Genomic DNA, 27,982 nt, shown 5'->3' with positions numbered 1-27,982 from the left:
TTCAACTTATAAATTTAATGCATTTAATAAAATTTTAAGTGTTCCATTGAAGCATGAGGAGTATAGAGATGCAATGAAAGGATATTTTAACTGATAGACGTAGACATGAAACAAACACTTACAAATAGAAATTACATACTATTTTCTCTAAATAAAAAGCAGCTTTTTAAAAATTTTAACAGCCTAAAGTACTCAAAATACTTACTTACATCTTTAAATTAACTTACATATAAGCTAACTCATGTTAAATCTAATCAGTAGTTTCTAATTAATTTTAATAATATTTTTAATTTTTAGCAGTTTAATCACATAATTACTTTTCAGTGACCAGATAAAAAATGCCCTAATCTTCCTAAAGTGCTATTATCAAACTAATAAGGAGACCACTTAGAAACAGGTTTTAATTATATAGTTTCTAGTAAAGTTTTATTAAATGAAAATTTATTCCAGGGGAAAGTTATCAAATAAAATAAATTTGATATATGAAAGCTCTAGGATATCTGATTTTAAATTTAAAAAATGTTATAATTGTGGAAAGATCAAAAAGCATAAAATTACACATTTATCTTTGAGGATAACAGTATACGTTGAAAGTCACAGTATAAGAAGAAATAGTCATTCAGATACTTACTTTGTCAATAAAATACAGAGCAACAGCTCGCTGTCTGACTCTCATCTCCTTCGACTTAAAATCTCTGGTATACTCTTCTCTTATGCGATGAGCATGGGATTTAAGTTTACGAGCTGTTTCATATTTTTGCCAATCTTTTTCTCCCTAGTTAAAATAGAAATAATATTTTGAATACAAATTGGTATCATAAAAATTAATTAGAATTAACCTGCTCAGAACCAGTGAAAGGAGAAAGAAGAGTTTTCCTGGGCTTGCTTGTTTAAAAACGTATGCAAGCACATGATGAGTACTGGGTGATTTCTTCTAGTTAAGACTAATTTTCTTTAAAAACTCATAAAATAATTACTGCAATTAAATGAATTAAAATTTACAATTTATTATCATTGATTGTACCCAAATATACTGTAACAAAAAGCACACATCATTTAAAATTAAAAAAATGACCTAAAACATACAATATACTATCTAACAAACATTAAACTGCAAATCTACACTACATAAGTCAATAAGCATTTCATCGTTTTTCCACTCCATCAAAACTTAAACCATTACTTAGAGTGGAGTAATTTACACGCCTAATTATCTCAAAGAATTGAACTAGAGCAGCTGTTTAGATGTTTAAATACTGAGTATAAAAAAAATAATACAAATAATTAATTGGAACTGAAAGCGCATATTGCAGGGGTGATAGTGACACAGAGTGAAAAACCCAGAAAAGTTCATATGCAAAATATCAATAGCAATTTATATACCATGCATGTTTCATATTTAACTTAACTTCTTGAACTAACATTTATAATTAAATTACCTACTAAGATAGAATATCATACCTTCAAAGTAACTAATTCAAGAAAAAACTTTACCAGATTTGCAATATTGGATTTTAAAAACAAGAGAATATAAATTGCACGCAAATACGAACCACAATGCGTAATTCTTAAATCCTGTATAAGTACAAAAAATTATGTTTGATATCACAAACGTGTGAATTATTGGATTTTAAAAATACGTAATTAAGAATTGTGATATTTGGGTTTAAAAATGTGTAAATACATACGTTGATATTGGATTTTTTAATTACCTGAATAGGAATTGCGATGCACAATTTTGAAATCATGCGAATATGAAAATGGATGTTAGATATCAAAATCGAGTGAATAAGAATTGCAAAATTACCAGATTCAGATGCAGTTCCACAATTCAAAATTGTAAAAATCCGCCAAATGAAAAGAATCAAATTGGAAAAAGAATCATGTAAGAAGCGAATTTTCATCTAATTGGCAAAAGAATGTAAGTAAACATCTTGTTAACGGGGTGTAGAAAATGCTTAAAAATTTTGTCAGATTATAAGTAGTATTTGATTCGTGGAAGTTTGCGAACCAATGGTCTTGAGGTACGGCAGAATTCTGCGAAATTCCCGAAAAAATCACTAGCCCTGCTTCTTATTTTTAGACCCGGAATTCTGAGCTTCCCCAGAATACAATGACTCCTGATATTGTAAGTCAACATCCGTAAGATATTATTTGAAATTACAAAGGACTTCAATTGCCATCTTAAGTCACTTAAAAATTGAAATAAAACATTTCAAATTGAAACCTCTTCCAGATGATTATAGGCTGCGTCTTATACATGATACAGTGGACAGTACAGGGAATATCCTGTTAACACGTATAAGTTAACTTGATCCGCAGCAGATAAAAAAAATTTTTTTTAAAAAACACGCACACGAACCTTTAATTTCGAGCTTGGATTCAACATAATGTACTTAGTTGAGCCAAGAATATTTTCATTCCAACTAGCAAGCCAAGAGACTGTGTTGTCATGACGAACTTCTTTCCATTTATGGCCAGGAGGAGGTTCAGGAACTTTTGCTTCCCTGAAAATGGATACATTTGTCAAAAATTAACTGAATAAAAAGGCCAAATAAAAAAAAATTTCCTGAAAAACTCATACGAAATTTATCAAAGAAAATGTAATAAACTTACTTTCTAATCATAATATACTTACTTTCCAATATTAATTAAAATATCTTCAGCTTCTATGCGACGTTTCAGCATTCCCATTTTGGGATGTTCTCCACGGCCTCTGAAAAGACCAGGTGGTTCAATTTTAAAGTTGCCTATTTTTTGTTTATGACCATCAATGATGCAAAAACCATATTTAGCAGTAAGTTCTTCGTTTTCCTTTTTTATTGCCTACAAAAAAAACAAAAAAAAAACAAAAAATGTAGGTAAACAAGATATTTTGTTTAAAACATTGTTCTGTATGCAATAACAAATCTTTATTACAAGTTTTTCTTCCTTTGTCATAGCCTTCCTTTCTTCTGATTTTCGTTTGTAATAAACATTAAAGTCATTGAAGTTGCACTTAGAAAGATCTTTAAGGATCTCTTTTTCTTCAGGAGTCATCACCTACAAATGACACAAATTTAAAAAAAAAAAAAAATTAATAAATCATTTTTTCACTTTACTAAATTTTTAATCAAAGCTTTCTTATTGCTAAAGTGATAATAAATATTTAAAGAATCAAGCTAACTTATTAGTTTTCAATTGTATTTTTTATTAGTTGCTTCATTTTCATTCTTTTAACTGTAAAACTTAAATTTGACTAAGATTAACCAGTATGATTTATCTACATCAAAAACTACTCTAAGAATACAACATACAGTTTAAGAATAAAATAACTGGCACCATAATTGAAGGCTTAATTGTAATTGCATAAATACTCTATTATAAATCAATCTTATTTTATTTTCATGATATAACTTTGTACATATTTAGGATAGTTTTTAAAAACTTTTAGGCAAAAGAGTTTTTGAACCTTATTGCACCATGAGAATAAAATTTAAATTTAGTTGTCTACTCAAATTAATGTTTAGTGGCCAACATTTTACTTGCATTAAGAGAAAAATGAATAAAAATATTTTGAACATCTACAGCTTCAATAGGCTAGTAACAGTCAAGTTGCTTATGGTTAAGGGAGAAAAAGCAAGTATCTGAGAATGTTAACTTATCAATAGCTGATATCTGAAATTTTAACTTTTATCACTAATTAATTTTAGGCAATATTTTATACATTGAGTAATTTTATACTTTCAAAAATCAAAATGAAAAAATTAGTAGGAGAGAGAGAGAGATAAAACAGGAAATATATATATATTTTTAATAGTTAACAGATATCCTAATACTTTAATTTTGACGATAAATGTACAAATTAAAAACCAGCAAATATCTAAACAAATAATTTTATCATATTTTTCAGAGAGTGAAGAAACCAACAAACTATTAATTACAATAATAACTAAAACAATCAAAGTTAACAAACTTTGGATTTGATCTAATATTTTTTACAATTAATCTAGACATGTCTTAGATCAATTTTAAGATCTCATATTTATTGTAATAAATCATTGCCTTGAAATTCTTACATAAGATTTGATTAGAGTATGAAAATAACAAGCTTCTTTCTTTTTTTTTCTTCTTACAAACAAAGGTTTGTTATTTATAAATAACTTATTCTAATTTATGATATAATTTTAAATGTAAGCTGTTAGAAAATAAAAATAATGGGATGAATGAACTTGACACAAATCATAAGAACAGAATAGATAAATTTTAAATACAAACATTCATTACACACTTGTCAATTTACATCTTACATCATCCAATAACTTTTATATTGTTTCCTTTTCTACCTTTTTTAAATATAAAAAAAATCTAAAATTTCAAAAAATAGTTAAAAAGTAATTTTAAAACTTTTATTTCATCAAAAAAGAAATTCCCACCTTCCTCCAATCCTTAAAAAAATTAGTATTAAAAACTTCTTTAGAAGTATATTCATGGTCAAGCATTCTTCCATAAAAACCGGCAACTTCTTCAGCTACTTCACTTAGAACCATGTGTTTACCTATAGAGAAAAATACTAATATAAATTAGTCTATAGATGCAGTATGCACAACATATACATTCACTAAGCAAAATAATAATAAATAACAATACAGAAGGGAAAAAACTTCCATATCCTATATTTTTATAGTCTGTTTAGTTATGCTGATAGTTGGTATTAAATAATTTTTTTAGATATGAAAAATACACTTGCCATCGTAATAAAACTTCACATTTTTTGGAACTCTTTCATATGGAGGAGCAAACACTGGTCCCATATGTGATAATGTTTTCCACTTAATTCCATCCTCCAGCTTCTCTTCTTCCCACCTTAAAAACAAAAACATTGGCAAAAATTTTAATTTAACAACATTGATATGCATAAAAGTAATCAGAACATTAATAAGAATTTCATCTTTATGTGAATAATAACAACAACCCACTGTAGGTCAAAGAGTCATGGGGGTAAAGGCTCCATAATTTCGTAACCACTGGCATGATTGCTGTAATGTTTCCAGCATTGCACATGGGCTGCCTTATCTTCTCAGGCAAGCTCAAGTAGAAGGGGAAAATTATGTATTTCCCCTTCACCTTCAAGAATTTACTCATTGCAGCTTTATGAAAATTGTGTTACTACTAATTTCCTTACCATTTCATATTTGATAGCATTATAAATTGCATACAACAGATATCACCAGATTTTCAGTGGTGGAAAAGGAAAAATATTGGAACTTTGGCACCCTCTACAAATGGGAATAAAACTCAAATTTTTGCCTGTTAGCAAATAAAATAATAAGTTTCAAAATTAATGCATGCAACACGTGGTTTAAAACAAAGCTAATACTAGACATGATTTTGTTCAATACTTTCTTTTCATATTAGTACCCTACTTGTATTTTGTAATCCAATGACAGGAAAGGGGTAAATAAGGCTCCTTTTCTAAATTTAGATCAGATCCAGAGACTCCCACTTAGTTGACTTTGAACTATTCATCAGGGGAGAGAAAAAAAAAAAACAGCAAAAGGAGGGGGAGGCTAAAAATTTTTATAATTTTGAAAAATTTCTATAATTTTGCTTGAAGTTTCTTTATTTTTTTTTCATGCCTTTTTTGTTGGAAAGATTATTACTATTTTGAAAATTACTCAGAGAAAATCAAAAGCTTTTCAAGGACCCTACTTTAGTTTTAATAAATCAGGGATGAGATTGGCCAAAAGGCAAAAAAGCTAAATTTTTACGCCAGTAAATCTTATGTGATCTATAGCAAAACTATCAGTAACATACTTTCATCCAGATTCGCTGATGTTGTAATGCTTATATATAGCAAGAATCATCGATAGAAAAACTGCCGCATTTATAGTATAACTAATTCAAGAAAAAAAAACTTAGCTTTTACAAGAATCGCGATTTTGGATTTTAAAATTGCATGATTAATAGCGATTTTGGATTTTAAATCGTCCGTTGGATTTTAAATCAAATCATTACATAGAATTTTAAAAATACCTCAATACAAATCGCGATATTGGTTTTCTAAGTCTCGTAAATAGGAACTGCAATGAACGATATTGAAATTGCGAGAATAAAAATCAGGTAAATACGAGCTATCTAGGGGATGGGTAAAAATGAGAAAAATCTTATTTTCTGCTCTTAAAAGCTAATAGCTGAAATAAGTAGTGTGCGGAAGGGTTGGCAGCTACGTAGTTTGAATTTTCTATATATCTGTCGATATATTATAATCAAATCGGAAATAGATATAATTATTTTATTTCAACGGCTGAGTTTTCAGAAAAAGCGGAATATATATAGATAAAAATTTTCAAAGAATAAGAATCGAAATTTTTGATAAAAAGGCTGAAATTCGAGAGACAAAAGCGAAAAAGGCGGGAATCCGCTAAAAGCAAAAAAATCTCATACCCGATGAATTAATAACCAGAATACAAATAAACCATTAAACAAACATAAATAAGAGGAACATATAAATAGTGACAAATTTTGTAATGCATGTGAAAATCAGGCATTGTACACGATAGAAAAAAATTTCACGCAACTGCCTTGTTTATATCATTATACATTAACTAATAAAAAACAAATATCTAAGTAATAGTAAATTTAAAAAATTGATGAGAACATTGAATACTTATTTAGAGTTTACCATTTCCACACATCTTGTTCCTCTTCTTTTTTTCCTTTCTTTTTGGGACTAAATGTTTCAGGCTCTACTTTAACTTTAGCTTTGCCTTTAACTGGTTTTTCAACTTTTTCTTTCTTGACTTTCTTTACAGGCTATATTTTTAAATAAATATATTGTAATTTTATTTGCTGCAGTAAAACTTATTAGGAAAAAATAAAAACTTACATTAAAATCAAAGAATAATTTTAATGTTACAAAGAAATAAAATAAAAAAATCAGTTGTGTTCAGTTCTTTCACAAGAGTTCCAAAAGAGTGTTAGAATGTTGAAGGAAGGAAATAAAATAAAGAAAGGTGATTTTAGGTTGGCCTTTCCAACTCATAATTTGAAGTAGTAGAATGCCTTTTAATAATTTAAGCCTGGCTTTGATTTTTTAATTTACATGCATGAAGTTCTATTTTTAAACTTAAATCTCTTGATTTTGTAATTAATTAATCATATATTTGCACAAATATATTTTTTAGAAGTCACAATTTAAAATCTATGTAATTTAACATAACATACTGCATTATGATTCACGTTACTTTGAATTAAGAATTACAAATCTGAACTTAAACCTTAAACTCATAATGTAAATGTCACAAGGTAGCAACAAACAATCAGAAAAATTCCTGATTTTTCCAGGCTAATTTTAATTATTGATTTTTCAGTTATGCTGTATTCTTAAACATAAAATATATCACAAAATAATTATGCTTGCCACTTGAGTGAAAAATTAACATTAATATATATATATATATACAGGGGTGATTGAGAGCCGAAGTCAAAATTCTGGAAAATTTCTCGAGTAAAAAAAAAGTTTAAATCGAAAAATTAGAAAAAAAATTTAAACAAGGTTTTTTCCTTTTTCTCAATATTTCTCAGTTTACTTAATATATTTAAAATTTTACACATACCTATGATGACCTGGAGAAGTAATTGAAATGTATAAATATCTATTTCTTTCTTGAGTTTATGATAATAACTATTTACTGATAAAAAAAATTTTTTAATCTTAAATATAAGCTTATAAAGTATCTGGCTCTCCCTTACAAAACTGCGTTTTTAAGTTCCACCTTTGAAAATTTGGCTTCCAGAAACTTTTGTGATCAATGATTTTTTGAAACGCCTGAACCTTCTATCTTCGGAAACTTGCGGATCAGGGTTAGCGAAAAATCCGGAAATCCAGATTCTTTCCGGAGCACAATCAGTCCTGTATATATATAAATATATATGTAAAGAAAAATATTGGCCTTATATAGATATATGGATATAATTTCTTAAATAGGTTTAATATAGGCTACCAAACATAAATTTATTCATTTTCTCTGACTTCATAGATATTTCAGTTTAATTCCATGATTTTTAAAGATAAAATTTTCTTCCTTGCTCAATCATACCACTGTTATTTTTTTAGCAAGAAATTTTTTGACCACTGTGTTATGCCTATTTATATAATTGCTGAGCCATACATCTGAAATACTGTCCTTGAGAACTCGTAGGATATAAGATATTGATCATATATTAAAAATGGCATTAAATCGTTTTTGTGAACATAAATTACTTCTACTAAGTTAGAATAAAATCTTTTCTTATTTTTACATTAAACTGGGAGGGTAAAAAAAGGAATGCGTCATTGAATGAAACACTGTATAACGTATCGTATCCATCATTACAAAACAATCTGCTTAGAAAATCTTTTAAAAATTAAAGAAATCTTTGAGTAATAAGATGCCCAACAAATTAGTTGATATAACAAATCCTTTTCTCTACTTTTGAAGGTTACAATAAGCCTCACAAGCAATATGAAACACCGAAAATTAAAAATAATTATAAAAAGGTTTTAAAAAATACTTAGTATTACGTTCAAAATATTATCTGCTTAATTAATATCTAAAAAATATATATATACAAAAATGATAGTTAAGTATATTGCATAAAATATTTGTCTATGAAATAATAGAAATAAAAATATTTAATAAATAAAATTATAAAAACTGTTGCTTATTTTTTAATTTAAAACTCAAACAATTATATTACTTTTTTTGAACCATAGTCCTCATCATCCTCGTCATCACTATCAGCTTTTCTTTTCTTTTCAGCTTTCACTTTTTTCTTTGGCTTGGGCTTCTCATCTTCTGATTCATCTAGTTCTCTTTTTATTGAATTGCTCATTTCAATATGCTGAGACTAAATTAAATATTTCAATACATGTATTTTATACTAAATTAAATACTTCTTAAATATAAAGTTTTCAAAAGTTGGAGATAGGATCGATTATGTCCACTTTGAATTATCAAGACTTTACTTGTACACATACTTTATTCTAGTTCTGTTTAGTAAATAAATTTAATACGATTTTTTTTTTTGTATGTATTATTGTTCACATTAATTTTCTAACAACAGAAAAACTACCTAGTTTTTCAACAACTTAATTAATTTTACAATTAGCTACAAAAAAATACTAACAACAGAAATACTACCTAGTTTTTCAACAACTTAATTCATTTTACAATTAGCTACAAAAAAATAAAGTTCTTTTAAAATTGTCATCTTAATATTCATACATTAAACTTCATACTATTTATTTAACTACACACATATTTAAACCAATATCATATGATCATATGTTGAAACAAGCAAAAAGAATTTCACAATTTTTGCATTAATTTTGCTCAGATTATCTTGGCTAAAATTTTGTTTCAGCAAAAAACTAGAAATGCGGCAAATTTATAAATTTTTTTTTTAATTCATCTATTACTAAAATACCAATGATATCTATTACCTTAATTTTACACATTTTAACCTATAACAGTCTTGATTTTTTATAGAAGAAACGGAAAAATAACATTTCTTGACTTAATGTCAATTATATATAATATTACAGGTTTAGACCCGATTACGAAGTCCAATCCTGTCTTTTATGCAGCAGAAATGAAATAATAGTTAATCCAATATATTACATTTTAAGTGAGGATACTGCAATATATATTTTAATATCCTAACATAACAGGGTTGCCACTGAAATCTGGAGAGAGAAAAAATTCACCTAGTTTTAATTGTTGGAAAAACTTAAATAAAGAACAGCTTAACATACTTAAAACAAATAATGTTATAGTAAATGAAATAGTTTATCTAACAGATTGTGCTTAGAGTGGTTACCACTTTTTCAGAGACGAAAATAAATAAAATTCCTCACATTTTCCCAGTTCGTAAGGAAAAACTCAAAATTCCCTGCATTTTCCCTGTTATTTAAAGTGATTTTAAAATTTCTTGTATTTTTCAGGTATTTTCTGTTCTGCCTGTGGAGTGGCAATCCTGCATGCACATTTATTCTTAAGACTCACAAAACAATCATGTAAACTGAGATCATAAGTCCCAGGTTTTTATCACCCAAAAGAGTGTTAAAGCTCATTTCTAGTTCCAATGTATATTCAGTTGAAAAGTGTTTATTATAATATCCATCATCACAAAAAAGAGAAATTTTTTCACAATTATGCACTGCAAAAACAATATGGAAAAGACTATAACACAAGCGATGTGCTACATAATAACAAGTAGAAACTCATGAAAGTATTTAATACTTTATTTACATCAACAAATTTAATAGGATGCAAATTGCAGTTTTTTGTCAATTAAGTGCTATCAAAACACATAAAATTATAAAACAAAATTTCAAACTATATGACAGAAAAATCTTATTCTTATAACTTGGTCATACTTTTGCCTACCTTCTTATAAAAGTACAAAACAATAATGTTTTGAAAAAATTTTTTCAAAAATATATTAAAAATATCATGTAAAAAAAAGTTTAAATGTATCACAAATAAATAATTTACACATTAACACACTTTACTTTTTACATTTGAAGTTTTAAAAAGAAAAAAAATCAACTGGCTAAAGTCCAGAGTCACTTTAAAATAAAAATTTCATAAAAAAATAATAAAAATACTGAACTGAAAATTTAAAAAATAGCTAATTCATAGAACTACTTTTTTGAAATTTTTTTAAAGCTAACAACAATGTACCATGTTCGATAATGAATTAGAAATTAACAAATAAATCTATATATTTAATTTATCATGAAAATTTAGTTTAATATCTTAAACATGCTTGTTTATATGTTCATTGAAATCGATTTGACTCATACAAGAAAGCCACAAGGGTGAAAGAACAATGTTTTGTAGCCATTGTAGCTACAATTTAACTAAAATAGAATGCTTCAAAGCTAAGATTGAAAACTTAATTAAGATTGAAAATTTTATTAAGACTATTATAATTTACAAAGACGTATAATTTTACTTTAAGAATATTATGATTTTAAAACCAACAAAAAATAGATCCTACTTACAACATAAGTTATTCAAGTCAGATAGATAGCCACATAAATAAGAATAAAAATTGAATATTGATTATAACTTGCTTCTTAATTATAATGCAGAAATTTAATTAAAAAACTTTTTTAAGGTCTACAAGTAGATAAATTGGTTTAAAATTAAGACCTAATTTTCTCTCCTAAATTTATTCTAATTTTTAGGAAAAGTTTAACAAGAGAATTCAGGTCACAAAATAAGACCAACGTAATAACACCTAAGGTTTAAAAAAATTATTAGCTGATATGACAATTTTACCAGTGAACTCTCGCAATGAAACAGTAAAAATATTATTTAAATTAGTCATTATTAAATTTTTTTTTATAATTTTTATCATGACAATTTTAATTTATTACGTGGAAATAAAAATAATTTTTTAGTAAATATCTTTTATATCATATTTGTTCAACTTAAGTTATTATTATAACTTGATGCATGAATGCATCACTAATTAACTAAACAACTAATCAACTCAGTGTTTTCATCATAGAAAAAAATGGGTGAGAATTTCTCACCCTTTCTCAAAAACAGGGTGAGATTTCAGAAAGTTAAGTGAGATTTTTAAAAACACAAATAGCACAACTAGACTTGGAAAAACACAAATAGACTTGGAAAAAAAATCATTTCTTTTATTATAATGCATTTTTAACGACTTCTATTTTTTAAAGCATTGAATATTCTTGGTGCATCATCATAGAAGATTTTGCCTTTACTAGGTATTTGTCCATCTTACATTAGTGCATAAAAAAGTTGAACGTCTTACATGAAAAAACCTTACCTACGGTAAACACGTGGTTGCAGAGAAATGTGTTCTGAAAGGGCTTCAGTGGTTCGGTTGTGTTCTGTTGTTCGAAAAGGTTCTGAACAATACTGGTAAATAGGGAAGCTAGATAATGGAGCAAATGTTGAAAATAATGAAAAATCCAGGAAGAAAAGTGAAATGGATTTTATTCTAAATAGCGTGATTCGAAGCTTCTTCCAAAATGCGAGAAATTCGCGAATTTTGAAATTGATTTATAGAATGCCCGAATTTCTCGCAGTAATAATTTTTTAATGTGAGAAAAGAAAAAAAATATGCGAGATTCTCGCGCTGTAGTGAACACTGCAACTTCATAAAAAAATGCATATGATAATCTGAATCAATCAATTAAACTTCTGAAATAATTATTAAATATCACCCAATCAAGCTGATTAAAGAAAAAAGAGAATGAGGAAACAAAACTTACTAAAGGCATTTCATCTTCACTCATAGGCTCTTCTTTCACTTTACTTTTGGAAACGGAATTATTAGATGGACTACCTACAACAGAATCTTCAGTTTTCACTTTAACAGCTTTATCTTTGTGTTTTTCACCATGTTTGTGCTTTTCACTGTCTTTATGTTTCTCACTTTCCTTATTCTTCTCACTCTTATGCTTATCACTATGCTTCTCTTTGCTTTTTTCACCATGCTTATCTTTATGTTTCTCTTTGCTTTTTTCACTGTGTTTTTCTTTGTGATCACTATGTTTTTCTTTTACCTTTTCTTTTGCTTCACTCTCATTTGATTTAGAGCTACTCTTATCCTTATGGGATTTGTCCTTGTGCTTATCTTTATGTTTATCTTTTGATTCTTTGTGTTTGGACTCCTTAGAACCATTCTTAATTTTTTCATTTTCTTTAAAATTATCAGATTTTGGCTTTTCACTCGAACTACTGCTATGCTCTTTTTTAACAGAGTCAGATTTCACCTTGTCTTCTTTTTTTGCCGAGCTATGGTTAGACGATTCAGAATGCTTGCTACTGCCATCTTTGGTTTTAGAATGTTCTTTATGAGAATGCTCTTTATGTTTTTTCTCTTTGTGATGTTCTTTTGAGTCGTGCTTGGAACTGTCTTTGGAAGATTCTTTGGATTTTGATGATGAATGATCACTTTCTTTCTTTTTGACGTGATCGGAACTATGTTTGTGATGATCGGAGTTTTTGCTGGAGTCGTGATGCTGTTTTTTTACAACCTCTTGCCCTTCTACCTTTGGTTTGTGATTGGGAACACTGCTATAGCCATTAGGAGTAGGGTTCATTGTTTTTAGTGTATCACCTAGAATAAGAAATATAAAAAAAAGAATTTAAAACAAAGTGAACTTAATAAAAATATAGTCACAGAAATTTATTATTTTTGTTGATCATAACTACCGTGCTATGAGGCAGATACGTAAATAAATTGTAAATTTATGACAAAAATTTCTTATCCTAGTGCAATTTTACCAATTAATTAATAAGAAGGAAGAATACCTCTGACCAAATTAAAAAAAAAAAAAAAATGAAGTCTATTCTCAGTATACAAGACCACCTAAATAAAATATGTAGGATAACTTGACTTAAGGAAAGTTACTTAAGTATTACTAACCTACTTGCACGGAATACATCCGATAATTAATTTAACCTAACAGCATTAGCAATTTTAACACTTGATTCTTTCTTAATATGGATAATGGAATTTTTATTAGCATAATATAAAAATAGAATTTTTATTAGCACTATAATCTTAACAGATAAAAATCAATTCCTTAATTTACACTAATCTCTGTTAAAATACTGAGAAAGATACTAACATGTAAACTTAATGCAAAATCAATTCACCATGTTTCTCGTAAGCTCTAATTTAATTATAAAATTTTTTGATAACTAATTAAGTTTACTTCAAAAACACCTTTACAACACATACACTTTTTTGAAAACATCTTTTATCAGAAAAGAAAAGTATTCAGCTGTGCATGGAAATTTTATTCTTTCGAAAGTAAAGACAAACAGAAGAGTAAAAATATCTGGTGCTCATATGTCTTGATATATATCTCCAGTTCAGTTACAGGCTTACAATGCAACATCAGTTGAATGATTCCATCTCTCGTTGCTTTTTTTTTAATTTAAATGTGATTGCATCTTTATGACTAAATGCTATAAAATCAGTGTTCAACAACTTTGAACTTTAAAAAAAAAAAATGGATTTATGAACCAGAAATTTTGTAAAAGGGTACTTAAAAAATGGAAAAAAAGGGGGGGTTCAAAAATTTTCTTTTTTAGCAAGAAAAATATCCGTATATAGCAGGGTTGGCAAGTTTTTGACACATGACAGTTTTTACCGGTTTATACCACGGTTTTTACCGTCATGTCAAAAACCCATAGTTTTGGTAAAACTGTATTTTTATTTGAGTTTAACTGTTTATAATTTAAAATTAATTCATTTTTAGGAAATAAAATTAGAAAAAAAGTTGTTAAAAGATATTTAAGAACCGATTCTTGCATTTTCCCAACAAGATTATATCAAAACATACTATTTGAAGTAAAATATTAGGATACTAAACAAAATTTTCAACATTTCCAAGCATCATTTTGTTTGGCATATTACATTACTGAAGAATGTCAAGTCATTCTTGACTTAGATTTTGTTCGTAGTTACAAGTTTTGAAAGTTTTGTTTAGCTTATTTCTAATATTTAAGAAATGCCAAATTTTAAATACTTCTTTTTAGCTCTTGAATTTATTAATAGTTCCAAGCTTTTTTGTTTGCTTATTTCTAACAATTAAGAAGTGCAAAATTTTTAATCCTTTGCAAATCAAGCTATAATGATAAGAGTAAGTATCACTATTTTCAATAAGTATATTATAATATTACTGTATGAATGTATATCCTTCTATAAGAATACATGTATATAGTTGCAAAATCAATAGCAATCATTTACAACATTCATTTATAAAGGCAATTATGTGAAAATAATATATTGTCTGCTATATGCCATAAATTAAAGAAAACAGTAGGTTTTGACGGATTTTACCGGTAAAAACACGGTTTTTACCACTGTCATGCAGGGTTTGAAAAAACCCGGGGATTTTTGAAAAAACCCAACCCGCCTGGGTTTTATTGAAAAGACCCGGGGAAAATTGGGTTTTATTTGAAAAAACCCGGAGAAAATTGGGTTTTTTCATTTAGTGCTCATAAATTTTACTGTGAAAATATTTTTATTTATTAAATAGTATTGTATAAGTAAACACTAAAATTTCATCTGACTTTTACCTGTAATAAAATTAAACTGGAATAAATATTTAATGGTCTTCAATGTTTTTATAATACGATTAATAGAAAGTGAAATTAAAATTATGTATAATTATAAAGAGTATCAGTTACTTGTCCCTTTTTTCAAATATTTAGATAAATATATGCATTTTGACTTTATAGTTTCAAAAAACAAATTAATCTTAAAATTATTAAAAAGCATATATAAAAAGTTATAGCTCATTTTTTTAAAATCAGATAATAAAACTTTAAATTTGTTTATTGTTGTTTAATGTATCACTTAATAAATTTTTGTTTGTTTGATTTCAATATTTTTAAACATGATTAAAAGAAACAAAATAAATTGTATTCAAATGAAATCTTAAAAATATTTAAAAAATCTTAAAAGTAATATTTTAATTTTTAACTGTTTTTTAATTGTGATAAACTTTCTCCAAATAGTTAAAAATTGTCAGCAGATGTTAAGAGTTAACTTAAAAAAAAGGTCAATTTTTTCCTTTATTATTATTATCATACAACAGATTCAAAGTGTCTACATTTCTCTCTTAGATGGCAATACACTTTTACGAGTTTTGTAGCTTTATCTATTCCTAATCTATTTCGAAGTTTACTCTGCACCAAACCGAAAGTTGAAAAGTGTCTTTCGATAGAGACAGAAAATGCTGGTGCTGAGTGCAAAGAAAAAAGAATTGACAGAAATTTTGTGGAAGCTAGGAATTTTATTTATTTACTTATTTATTTATTTTTTTGCCATAATTTTCCACTATTTTTTGATGAAAACTGTTCAATAACAGTGTCAAGCATCATTGATTTTGGAAAGTATTCAGGATCGGAAATTTTGGATGCCATAACACGTGGCAGAAATTCTGGATGATGCTTAGAAAGACAGCTTTCTGCTAATTGGTCTTGTTCATCATTTAAAAATTGTCCCCTTGTTTCGGGATCCAGGATGCATATGCTGATAAATGATGTGGCTGAACAGCCTGATCTTTTAACAAAATGTTTATGGGATTCTAATTCATCACACGATAGTAAGTTAATTCATATTTCAACAGGTTCTGAAATTGAAATGTTTTCTGGTTGAAGCTTTTTTAAAGCTTCAGAAACAATTGATATCTGTTTTTCCCAATTGATAGTTTATTGGTAAAGCCCAACATTATTTAATTTTTTTGACATATAAAATTGTTCAAGAACAATCTCTTCATATTTATGGTAATTATTGGCAAAAGTTTTTACGCGCTCACAATATGAATTCCACCTAGTATCATTGGTCATCAAGCAGTTTTTTTCATTTGCCCATCCATGTGCTTGATGCACATTTCTAAAATATTTGTTAACTTCAACGATATGTCCAATGATAGTATTAGGAGATACTTCTTTTTGAACCAAATTTAAAAAAAAAAAAAACAATTTGTGAAAAAAACCACCAAGTGGGTTTTTTCAAAGTGGGCCCACTTGGGGAACCCTGGTTATATGTATTTTATATTAAGTTTAAATGGCGCATTATCACTAATACATATTTGAATCTTCTTTATTTTTAAGTACATTACGTTTCATAATTTTTTAACTCAAGAATTATAAAATATAAATGTAGTAATATAAAAGGAACAAGTTTATTAATCTTTTTGTTTTCACACACATTTATTTACTATTTTTATTAAACATATGGATATTACCCATTATAAAATTATAATCTGTAAATATTTATAATCAGTAAAAACTAAAATTTCATCTGACTTGAGTTAAATAAAAAACTGAAATAAATATTTAATGGTCTTACATGTTTCTATAATAAGATTAATAGAAAGTGAAATTAAAACTACGTATAATTATAAAGAGTATCAGTTACTTGTCCCATTTGTTTTCAAATAATTAACCCTAGAAAAGGATTTCATTTTTAGATAAATAATTTTAAAAAGTTCTCCAATAAAAAGTTTTAGCTTTTTTTTTTCTTAAGCTAGAAAATAAAACTGTTTAAATTTGTTAATGTATCACTTGGTAAAAAAAGAAACAAATTGTTTCTTTTCAATTTTTTTTAATATATTATATTATTATATTACCTGTATGTATTATATTACCTGTTTATTAATATATAAAGCATGCAACTATAGTTGAAAAATTGATCTTTTCAGACTATATTATTTAAATTTTTATTTGATTTAATATCATTAAAATATTACTTTTTTGAAAAAACCCACTTGAAGTTTTCAATAGCACCTACTATAAAAATTATATGAATATTTGAGTTTCTTTTACTTTACTAATATTAAAAACTTAATCATATAAATCATGCAACTCTATTTGACAAATTTATGCTGCACAATAAATTATATAAAAATAAATGTGAAACAATAAGTTCTAGTAAAAAAAAATTTTTTTTTTGAAAAAACCCACTTATCGTTCCAAGTGGGTTTTTTCAAGGTGGGCCCACCCAATAAAACCCGGGCGGGTTTTTTCAAAGTGGGCCCACTTGGCGAACCCTGCTGTCATGTCAAAAACTAGTTTTTGACGGCAAAAAACCAACCCTGGTATATAGCATAGCTGCCAATCTCTCAGAGGATGATTTTTTTTTTATTAAATGGAAAATTGAATCACAATGACAGGGCTCCAAACTTATCTCAACCAAAGTAAAGGGAAAATGTGGACCAGTTGTAGTCAAACTTATTTTGGGAGATCATTCATAATTAGGTACCACAATAAAATAGTTAAGAGTTTTTTATATAAACATTAAAAAATCAGTTAAACAGAATTCGTTTAAATGCAGGATCTTACTAACAGAAGAAAAATTTTTAATAATAAGTTTCTTAACTTAGTATAATTTATTTTTAAGGCACTGATTTTTTAAACTTCTCTTTTAATTGATATTTTATTAAAACAAATCTAAAAATTTGCCAAAATTTAAAAGATTTAATAGATAAAAATTAAATAAACCTGATCCCTAGGAAAGTTCTCAAAATTAGTTTAATATTGCAGGTATTAAGACGTATTTAGTACAGAAATTGTATAATAATAATCAAAAAATAGGGGAGAAAAATTTATTAGAGGAACTTTAATTAATTATAAGATAACAGGTAAAATGAACATGGTACTGATTTATAAATACAACTCAGTGTACTAATGTGAATATCAATGGTTTTTAAAACAATGCGAAGAGAGAAATCCATCAAAAAGATGTAAAACACCAAAACATTAAGAGGGTGACTAAAATGGACTTTGAAGGGACAAAAAAACAATTTAGTAACCTTGCAATTAACACAAATATCTGTTTTATTAGGCTCAGAGTTAAAAATTAACGATGCATAATTATCATGCACTTTTATAAATATTAATTCATTTACACATAGTGAGTGAGGATTAAAATCATTTTAAAAATTAAATTTAGAAAACCAAAGAAAAAAAAGGAAACCCAAAGTTGGCAGCAATGTATATTATCTACTGATATTCAAATATCACTAGATAATAAAAGTAATTGATGAAATCTAATAAAAGTAATGTATGAACATTGACTTGCAACTAATCCAGATTTGGAGAAACTTAATAATGCCAAAAACTATACTTTTGTATTAAAGTTATTCAAATTTTCAAGAAAAGAAATACAGAGGCACATAAAAATTAAGTTATATTAAACCTAAGTTTTTCAAATTTGACTTTAAATTATTGTAGATTTAGTAAGAATCCAGATTTTTTTTTTCTTTTTTTAAATTGGGCAATAAATAATAAATCATCTACTTGGTTCTCAGTTGAGGAGTTAAAAAAATATGTTATATCTAATTTAAGACTAGCACAAGTTTTATTTAATTCTGCAACTGATTCACTTATTACTTATAATTTGATTTTTTCATCTTCACCTCCATCTTTCTTTTCATCAGTTAACTTCAAATTTTCTAAGTACAGTAGGGAACCGATTATCCGGAACGATCGGGATCATCGCTATTCCGAATAACTGATTTTTCTGGTTTTCTGAATCACTACAAAAAGCCGTTTTCTTATTGTTAAACCCAACTAAAAAATATATATTTGGAAATAATATTAAAAAGAAGAAAAAACAAAGAAATAATACGCTAATGATTATTTCCAGAATGATGGTAAGGTAAACATCTTTCAAAAAGAAAGAAAAATCCTAAAATCTTATGAGGAAAAAAACATTTTTTTATAAAAATGGCAGGAAAATGTATGGAATTTCGCTCCGGTTTTCTGATTTCCGGATAACGGGTTCTGTACTGTACTAGTTCCTTTAGCTTAGCTTTTACACTAGTTCCTTTAGTACTGTACTAGTTCCTTAGTAATCATCAAATCATCAGATACTAACAAAATTGTTTTCTTTTAAAATAGGGACTTAAAAAAGGTTTAATTATAATTTTTTTTTAATTTCGGAAAAGACATCAAAGGCCTTTAATTCTTTCCTTCAGTAAAGCTTTTTCTGTCATGGTAGTTTTAAAAGATATCAAAACATTGCCAAAGTAGAAAAATTCCATGAATTCTCAATCAATTGTACCACTGTCATGACAAGGCTAAAATTGCCTTTACTACTTAACCAACATCAGTAAACTTAAATTCATTAGTTGTATTTCTGACAGAATAATTTCTGACCAACAGTAGTCAATAGAACAACCTTCTTGTTTTCTAATTGCCTCAAATTTCAAAAATTTTAAAACTTCTTAATGGTAGCAAATGTCAGCAATCAAAGGTTCCCAATAATCTCATTTTTACTGATTTCATAAACTTTTATTATAGAAAAACAAAAGTTTTTCATCCTTATTTGTTTCGCAGCTCAGAGTGTACAACCGAAAATAAGAAAAGACATGTTACATTCCTGCAGTGCTTGTGGGTAACCTCCAACAAGGTAAGTATGCATTCACAAAATTCAGCTGTTGCATTGTTAAATTTCATAATACCTTTCCACCAGGTAATTTGATCTATATTCTTGTTGACATAGCGCCTGAAAAAACTTTTAGGATAAGACTTACTTTCAGTTCAAAAAAGATATAAGGTAAGAATTCAGGATTTTTATTGGATTTAGGATTTTATTATTTTTTAACTATTTCTATCAGATTTCTGACCCTTTCTTTTCTCTCTGCTTGAAGTTTTTCTCCTTTATACTAAGATCAGGGCTCGTGATTTTTTTGATTTTTATTCAAATACACTGTAAGAACTTTAATTTATGATTTTAAAAAAATATAAAAGTTTTATCAAATTAACTTAATATTAAAACTATATTGTAACAATATTTTAGAAGCTCTAACTAAAATAATTTTTCATTATAATACATGACTTTGAAAGCATAGCAACCATTTTGAAACAAATGCATGATTAAAATTTAAAGACTAGATGAAATAGAGAATTTAAAGAATACTTCAGGGGTCTGTCTGGGTTTTTCTGAGAGGTACCTATTTTGTGAAAATTAAAAATTATATTAAAAAATCAACACTAATATAGTAAAAATATGGATTTATCGTTTCTTACGACACAAAAATAAAATTTTAAGAAAAAGTATTTTGTGTGATTATTCTATCAGTTTTCCTAAAGTTGAATTTGTAAAGGTACCGTTAAACGGTAGTAAATTTGGCTTCGACAGACCACTGTACTTTAAATATTAAAACAAAGTTTCAGTTAGCATTAGCAAATCATAACTTTAAGTTAAAATTGTGATTTCTTTTTTTTTTTTTTTCTCTTGATTTTTAAAATGACAAAATAAATGTAGCAGACTGTGTTTATAAATGTAGTCATTCATCAAAAAATAAATATTTTATCTATAAATTTTTATATTAAAATATTCCTTTTTAATTCTATATCAAAATAGATAAGTCAAGATAAAAAAAAAAAAAAATTAGAAAATCTATGTCGGGTGACTCGGGGTAATTCACGATCACTCTGTTTCTGGGGTAAATAATGATCACCTAAGTTATATTTAAAAAAAAAAATTTTTTTTTTTAAATTTGAGACATGGACAAGAATGCTTGTACACTTTACTAAAGTATAAGTACATTTACTTAATAATAGCTTTTTGTTTTATCTAACAAAATAAGTATCTTTTAAACTGCTTTCTGTATTTACAATTTCAAAGATGGGTTTCAAAATGTGCACATTTCTGCAAAGATCCCCTTCCATCTCTTAATAATAAATATTTTGAGTTACTTTATATTTCTTTGATATAAAAATAGTGTAAGCTTTTGTTTAATTGTTTCACATCTACTGTAAACATTATAATTGATTATAGAAAACTGTATCAAATGTTGCCCCCTACAGATGGGGTAATTATTGATCACTGGGGTAATTCCTGATCACTGTCATTTCTTCTTATAAATAGTATATAAAATAGCTAATTGTCTCTTCTTAAATAACAGTTCATATTTATTAAGTGGAACAACTATAAAATATATTTTAACTGTCATCACAAAATTTGTTTTTAAAGGTATACAAGACTGTATTCTGATTTGCACCATTTCTGGTTTGTCATACTTATCTATCTTCTATCTTAATTTTATGTGTGTACATTGTTAGAATAATTTTTAAGTTTATAAATTAGCTTAGTATAATATGGTGAGAAATTATTAGCCTAAAAAGGATACTAAGCTTCTAGAAAGCAAAATTAGTGAATTTCTTTTAATGATTGAAAATGAAAATTTCAACGTGAGAGCTGCTGCCAGAGCTGTTGAGTTGACATACCTTCTTACTTTACTTTACACTTTCACTTAATGAAGTTAAAAAATCCAGCAAAAGTAACCCATGAGGGAACTCTCTTATATTTCAGCAGAACATGAGAATGAGTTGGCTGATTGCCTAAAATGTATGGCATGATGCAAAGATTTTTGGAAAATTTAAAGTGTTAATCTTTCTTCTTGTTTTTAAATAAATAGTTTTATTAGCTGCTTAAACATATCTTTTTGGTTTATTTGTTTGATCTTGATGTCTTATTTGTTAATTACCATTATATAATTATTTTTAAACAGCCCCTTTACAATAAAAACTGGTGATCAGTAATTACCCCAGAAGTGATCAGGAATTACCCCAGAAATGATCAAGATCAGGGGTAATTCCTGATCACTAAAAATTTAAAATCTTTTAAATTCTAATTAGATTTTCAAACAAAAGAAAGAGGCATAGGACTCATCTCATATAGCCTCAAACTTCCAGTAAATATTAAAATTCTATCTTGAATAGTTTTTTCACAAAATAGATGTTTGCATTTTTTGATCAGGAATTACCCCAGGTCACCCTACTCATTAGAATTTTTTTTCACAAAATTTCTTTATAAAAAATCAGATAATGTGAAAGATACTGTAAACATATTATGAGAATAAAATACCAGTTAATAACCCTACTGCATCAAATAGACTTTGAAAGAGTTTGAAAGGGAAGAATGACACTATACTAGGAAAAAAACACCTGAATTCATCAATCCTTTTTTTTTTTCCTTTTCTGTTTTTGGCATATTAGGGTAATTTCTTTTTAATATAACCTCAAGCTTCAGAAATATACATTTTCCACCAATAAAATATGATGTAAATTTTAATTCACGCTTCTTCATTCAAAAGGTAGAATTTTAATTAACATTATTTGTATTATTTTTTGAAAAAAATTCATATTTATTAATTACTTTCTACAGCTATGCAAGTCTATATTAAGACAGCATTAAATGTTTACTTTAATCTGTACTTCCAATCTCAAGAATCAAAAGATTTTTAAAAATGTAATTTCAAATGTGTTGGAATTTAACGCACACCAAGAAAGTAATTTCGCGAACTAAAATTAATTAATGCAGCAATTTATTTAAATAAAATTTTAATACTAAGAAAAGAAAATAATAAAAGTATCAAAAACTTAAAACACTATTTTTTAACTTTTAAAATCAATGTATATAGATAAAAATTTGTTGATTTAAATCAACGAACCCTGCTTAAGATACATTAGATATGCAATCATGTGCAAAGGGATTAATATTAACTGGAAAAAAAAAAACTTATAAAAATAATAAAAAAATTATTTAAACTACATTCTTTTGGAAAACTTTATACACTCCAGTAATATAAATTTTAAAAAATTTGAACAATAATCTTTTGTTCATCTAAAGACAATGCAAAATTAAGAATTATTATTTTTTCTTTTTTTTTACATTCAGTGTTATTACTGTAGCTGAGATCTCTTTTTTAAATTTAAACCAAATAAATAATATTTAAATTAAAACCAAATAGTAAAATTTTTTTTTTCTTTGATTGTTTTTGAAAATAACCTATATACACGAGAATTTTTAAAATCACAAACTTATTAATCTTTAAAGTGCTGAAAGCTCAGATATAATTAAAAATTCCATTTACAAAACAGGAAAAAAATCCAGATTGATTGTGCTGAAATTTAGATATGTATTTTAGAGTAGTGGTGTACAACCGAAACATCTTTATACGAAATGTGTAACCTCTACCTTCCAAACAAAATATAATTTCGACAATAATAAATAACAAAATTAAGAGTATAAGAAATAGCATACTGTTTGTAAATCTTCTAGCAAAATATTTAAAAATAAACATAATATAAATGTAACTTTAAAATAATGAGAGATTAATAAAAGATAAAAATTTTGAGCAATTTTGAATTTTTAAAAAAAATTTTTTTTTAAACTATAACATGTTGAAAAAAAAAAAGGAATAAAATGCTATGTATAATAAATAAAAAAATTAAGAGTATAAGAAATAGCATACTGTTTGTAAATCTTCTAGCAAAATATTTAAAAATAAACATAATATAAATGTAACTTTAAAATAATGAGAGATTAATGAAAGATAAAAATTTTGAGCAATTTTGAATTTTTTTAAAAAAAAAATTTTTAAACTACAACATGTTGAAAAAAAAAAAGGAATAAAATGCTATGTATAATAAAGCTATTATAATTTATAAATATCTAAAAATAAGTTTTCCACAAAAAAAATTAGTAAGTTAGATTTCATCAAAGACAGTGCCTATCATCATCCTTTTATTTTAATTTATTTTTGCATATTATGCAATTATTTTCTTTACTATGTCCTTTACTACTAATGACAAATGAATAGGTTCATATTAAAAAATAATTTACTATTAAATAATATTAAAATTAAATTTATTCTAGCCTCAAAAAGTTCATTTCTTTCAAATTTAAAAAAAAAATTAAACACTTCAACTTAGAACCGTTTTAGCTATACCTATAACAGCACAATTTTTTTTACAGAATATCAATAGATAATACAGGGTTTTGAGAAAAATATAAGTAAACAGTTTACAACAGAGCATTGTATACAGTTAACAACAAAATGCAGAAATCTGAAGAGCCGAAAATTCATTTCAATCTAAATTTATTTTTAAAATGTAACTACATATTCAAATTTTTGAATAAATTATCAAAATTATATACCTTATGCACAATTTTTCAGGAAAAATTTAGAATTTGTTAATACCTTATAAATATGTAATAAAAACGTTCCATTGTTGATAAATTTTCTGATAACGCATTATTTCCCATTAACAATACAATAATAAAACTATTTTTAAGATGTTTATCAAGTTTGCATTAAAATTATAAAAGTAAAAACACTTCTAGCAATAAAATCAATGCTATCACACTATTCAAATGCATTATTTTATTTTATTCATATTACGGGAAAAAAATTAGATGAAGTACTAAAAGTTAATTGACACGTTTTAAGTTGTAACAATTATGTAACAAATTATGTAACAGAATAAATATAGTTAAATTAGTAATCGATTTTTACATATCAACGAAAGCTTTATCAATTAAATTGTAAGCAGATTTTTACTGAATATATCTTTGGGAGAAAAATTAATAAGAAATAGCCGACTTACCGCATGGACGAGCTGAAATATCGTTGGGCACAGACGAAACCGGTGTCGTTGGACTCTGAAAACAATTGATTAAATATAAATTTACCACATAAAATTTTACTTCAAATATAAAAATTTTTGAATTTAAAGCAAAAGAAAACAATCAGTTAAATATTTTCTAAAAATCGATAACTATAATATGAAAAACGTGCAATGTTAATGATCGCTCTTAACACTTATCCCTTTATGAAGCAGTACGTGGGACTTAGAAAATTTTCGACGCCATTTGCCGCATACTTTACAATGAGACAGTAACAAAAATCAGCGTAAATCCCGACTGTTTCACAATTTTTACCAATTACTAACAAATATTAATCAAGTTTTTACCTGGCTAGATGAATAGAAATCGCTTCCAACTTCATTCATTTTTTATAAATCTTAACTAATAAATGAATTCAACAGTGAACAATGCAATTTATGTTAGCGTGAGACTAAGTCCAAAAGAAACATTAATGCTCATGCGCGTGACGTCAAAACCCCGGACGTAGACTGGATTGAGCAAGTATTTCTTTCCCCTGGCTCAGCTGGAAAACAATATGAATAAAAAATAACAATTTTTATACTTAAGTTGGGACGTAAGTAAAAAGAAAGGGTTTTTTGGAAAATTTGATCGCTCCAAATTTATTATAGTTTAATATAATAAATTATTTCCTTTTCTCTTTTTTTTAATAAGTATTTCGTATTAATAAAAAAATTGATCAAATTTTTTCAAACTTTCGTTAATTTTTTTTTTCACGGTATAAGTGGAAAAAAATTATTTACGTGTAAAATATAAACTGAAGCTTACAATAAATAATCACTGAAACTATAATTGATATCTATTTCAGGCAGAATTTTTTAATAATTATGGAAGTGAATATTTCTAAAAATACATTAGTTCACATATAGAAACCCAATTCTATTGTATTCAATGCTATTATTACACACAATTCTATTAAAAATATTTTTGATTCGTTACAAAGGAAATAAGTAGAAACTAAAAAAAAAAAAATTATATGATTAATTAATTCTTTAGATATCTGTTTCTAAATACGTTCTTAATTATATTGCTCATAGTAACTTACGTTAATCTTTATTGAATTGTATATTTAAACTGGCCTCTTGAACGGTGGAAGATGCAAATTGCAATTTATTGACCACAATTTCCGTAAATAGATCAATATATTGGATATGTCTTTCTTATTCGATTAATGAAAATGATAATAATAATAATAAATATAATTTTTTACGTGATCTTTGAACTCACAAGAATTTAAACTTTTTTGCCTTTTTAGAAAACAAAGACGACACATTTTTCGCGTCTCTTTCTTAACAGCGTCGGGCAAAGGGGAGCTACAATCCTAGGCATCCAGCCAAAGGAAATATCCAATTCATGACTAAACACACCATAACTTCATATCTATTACTAATATTATTTTAATTATTGGTTTAATTTTTTCCCGTAAATATTTGATTAAAGTGAAATATTTTATAATAAATAAAATAATAAAATATGATTTTCAAATAAATTTAATAACCGAGATTTACATCGTTATTTAATTATATTTCGCCTGGTTGGTGGAGCGTTAGGACCATGTGTAAACGGCCGTGATTTCGATCCCAGTCGGGCGAGGACAATGTTGTAAATGGTAACTGGTGCTCGCTAAATCTCTCGGGGTCACAAAATCCTCCAAATTCCCATAACAAATCAATACCTTTGGGGGCAATGAATTGGAAATAGATCGTTCTTTGGTTCAAGTTAAAATTACTATCTGTGGATGACTGAATGGATATAAAATTACTATCTGTGGATTACTATCTGTGGATGACTGAATGGATATAAAATTACTATCTGTGGATTACTATCTGTGGATGACTGAAGGGATATGGGTCCGCCCTTTAAAACAGGATGTGACGTGAGTGTTTGGCTAAAGAAGTAATCTTGGCCATAGATTAGTCTGCCATAAATTCGCTTTGTTTCACCCAGCAGGCTTCGGCAAGTGGCATTAGAAACGACAACATTATTTTTTTTTTCCAATTAGGAAAGGAAAAAAAAAATTGAATCGCGATGGTTCAGGGGATAGAGCGTTCGCCTTCTAATAAGGCGAACCGGGTTCGAATCCCAGTCGATACGAATTCCGCATCCGGCTTGCACCGACCACAGTGCTGACGTGAAATATCCTCAGTGGTTGACGGGTCATGGGTTAGAGTCCCCTTACCGTCAGGCTAACCGTGGGAGGTTCTCGTCAGTCTTCCTCTCCATGTAATGCAAATGCGGGTTAGGTCCATCAAAAACGTCCTCCACGAAGGCAAAATTTCTCCCAATCCTCGATCCAAGAGTTCCCTTGTCTTCTGGATGGGGTTCAAAATTTCAAGGCTGCGGAGTTGAACATTAGTAGTCGTAAGCTCATAATATTGGGTCAGCTGTTCAACGACGGTTATTAAAATAAAATAAAGTTAGTAAAATTAAAAATAGCATAAAAGACTTTAGCATACATTTACATAAAAATTAATTTGAAACATTAATTATTTTTATTTATTTATTTTTTTAAAGAAATATCATTTCAAAGCTCCCCACTCCAGTGTTTACTGGAGGAATCTAATTGAGTAGTTCGCTCTATCGACCCAAACATCCATACAACCCTGCACACCACTGTTTTTTTTCTTTTTTCTTTTTTTTTTTTTTCATCCAAAGACTATTTCGATAGTAATTATCTTTAAAAAAATTTATTTTTTTTTAACTACTTCAGGGCTGGCGGACAGCGAAAGAAAGCGCTTCCCCGTGTCCAAATGTTCCGAATTTATTCGTACTAAAGAGTATATATACGTACTACTACGCGATGTAATACGAGAGCACCGTATTGAGATCACGGAAATGTGATCTGGTGCCGCTAAAATTATAAAGGCACGTTCCATATATGATACTGTGGGCCCAGGGGCTCCGCGAACTCATATTTTTGGGAGGAGAAAAATTTTCATTTTGCCATCGAATTCATATTTCGATCGAATTATAAATTAGGGCCAACAAT

At 27.1% G+C, this 27,982-nt stretch overlaps 1 protein-coding gene across 2 annotated transcripts in view; it reads right to left on the bottom strand.

The window, feature by feature from the left end:
* The window catches only part of Top1 (DNA topoisomerase 1), a 33,865-nt gene extending 8,400 nt beyond the window's left edge, over nucleotides 1–25,465 (bottom strand). The window contains exons 1-11 of one of the 2 annotated variants that reach the window (XM_016059324.4): nucleotides 25,302–25,465; nucleotides 24,936–24,990; nucleotides 12,281–13,131; nucleotides 8,722–8,871; nucleotides 6,665–6,795; nucleotides 4,730–4,845; nucleotides 4,416–4,537; nucleotides 2,920–3,042; nucleotides 2,639–2,826; nucleotides 2,363–2,507; nucleotides 632–775 (exon numbers count right to left, since the gene is read on the bottom strand). In XM_016059324.4, the coding sequence (XP_015914810.1) occupies nucleotides 632–775; nucleotides 2,363–2,507; nucleotides 2,639–2,826; nucleotides 2,920–3,042; nucleotides 4,416–4,537; nucleotides 4,730–4,845; nucleotides 6,665–6,795; nucleotides 8,722–8,871; nucleotides 12,281–13,131; nucleotides 24,936–24,990; nucleotides 25,302–25,340 (2,064 nt within the window). In that variant the 5' untranslated portion in view covers nucleotides 25,341–25,465. Of the gene's footprint in view, nucleotides 1–631; nucleotides 776–2,362; nucleotides 2,508–2,638; nucleotides 2,827–2,919; nucleotides 3,043–4,415; nucleotides 4,538–4,729; nucleotides 4,846–6,664; nucleotides 6,796–8,721; nucleotides 8,872–12,280; nucleotides 13,132–24,935; nucleotides 24,991–25,126; nucleotides 25,233–25,301 lie in introns of those variants that run through there. The other variant, XM_071181128.2, reaches the window with a different exon arrangement.
* Nucleotides 25,466–27,982: the final 2,517 nt, after the last annotated feature.

Source organism: Parasteatoda tepidariorum, chromosome 3 (assembly GCF_982258835.1).
Source record: "Parasteatoda tepidariorum strain Cologne lab strain chromosome 3, Ptep-v5.0, whole genome shotgun sequence".
Lineage (NCBI taxonomy): Eukaryota > Metazoa > Arthropoda > Arachnida > Araneae > Theridiidae > Parasteatoda > Parasteatoda tepidariorum.
This window is presented reverse-complemented; position numbering and strand designations above follow the sequence as displayed.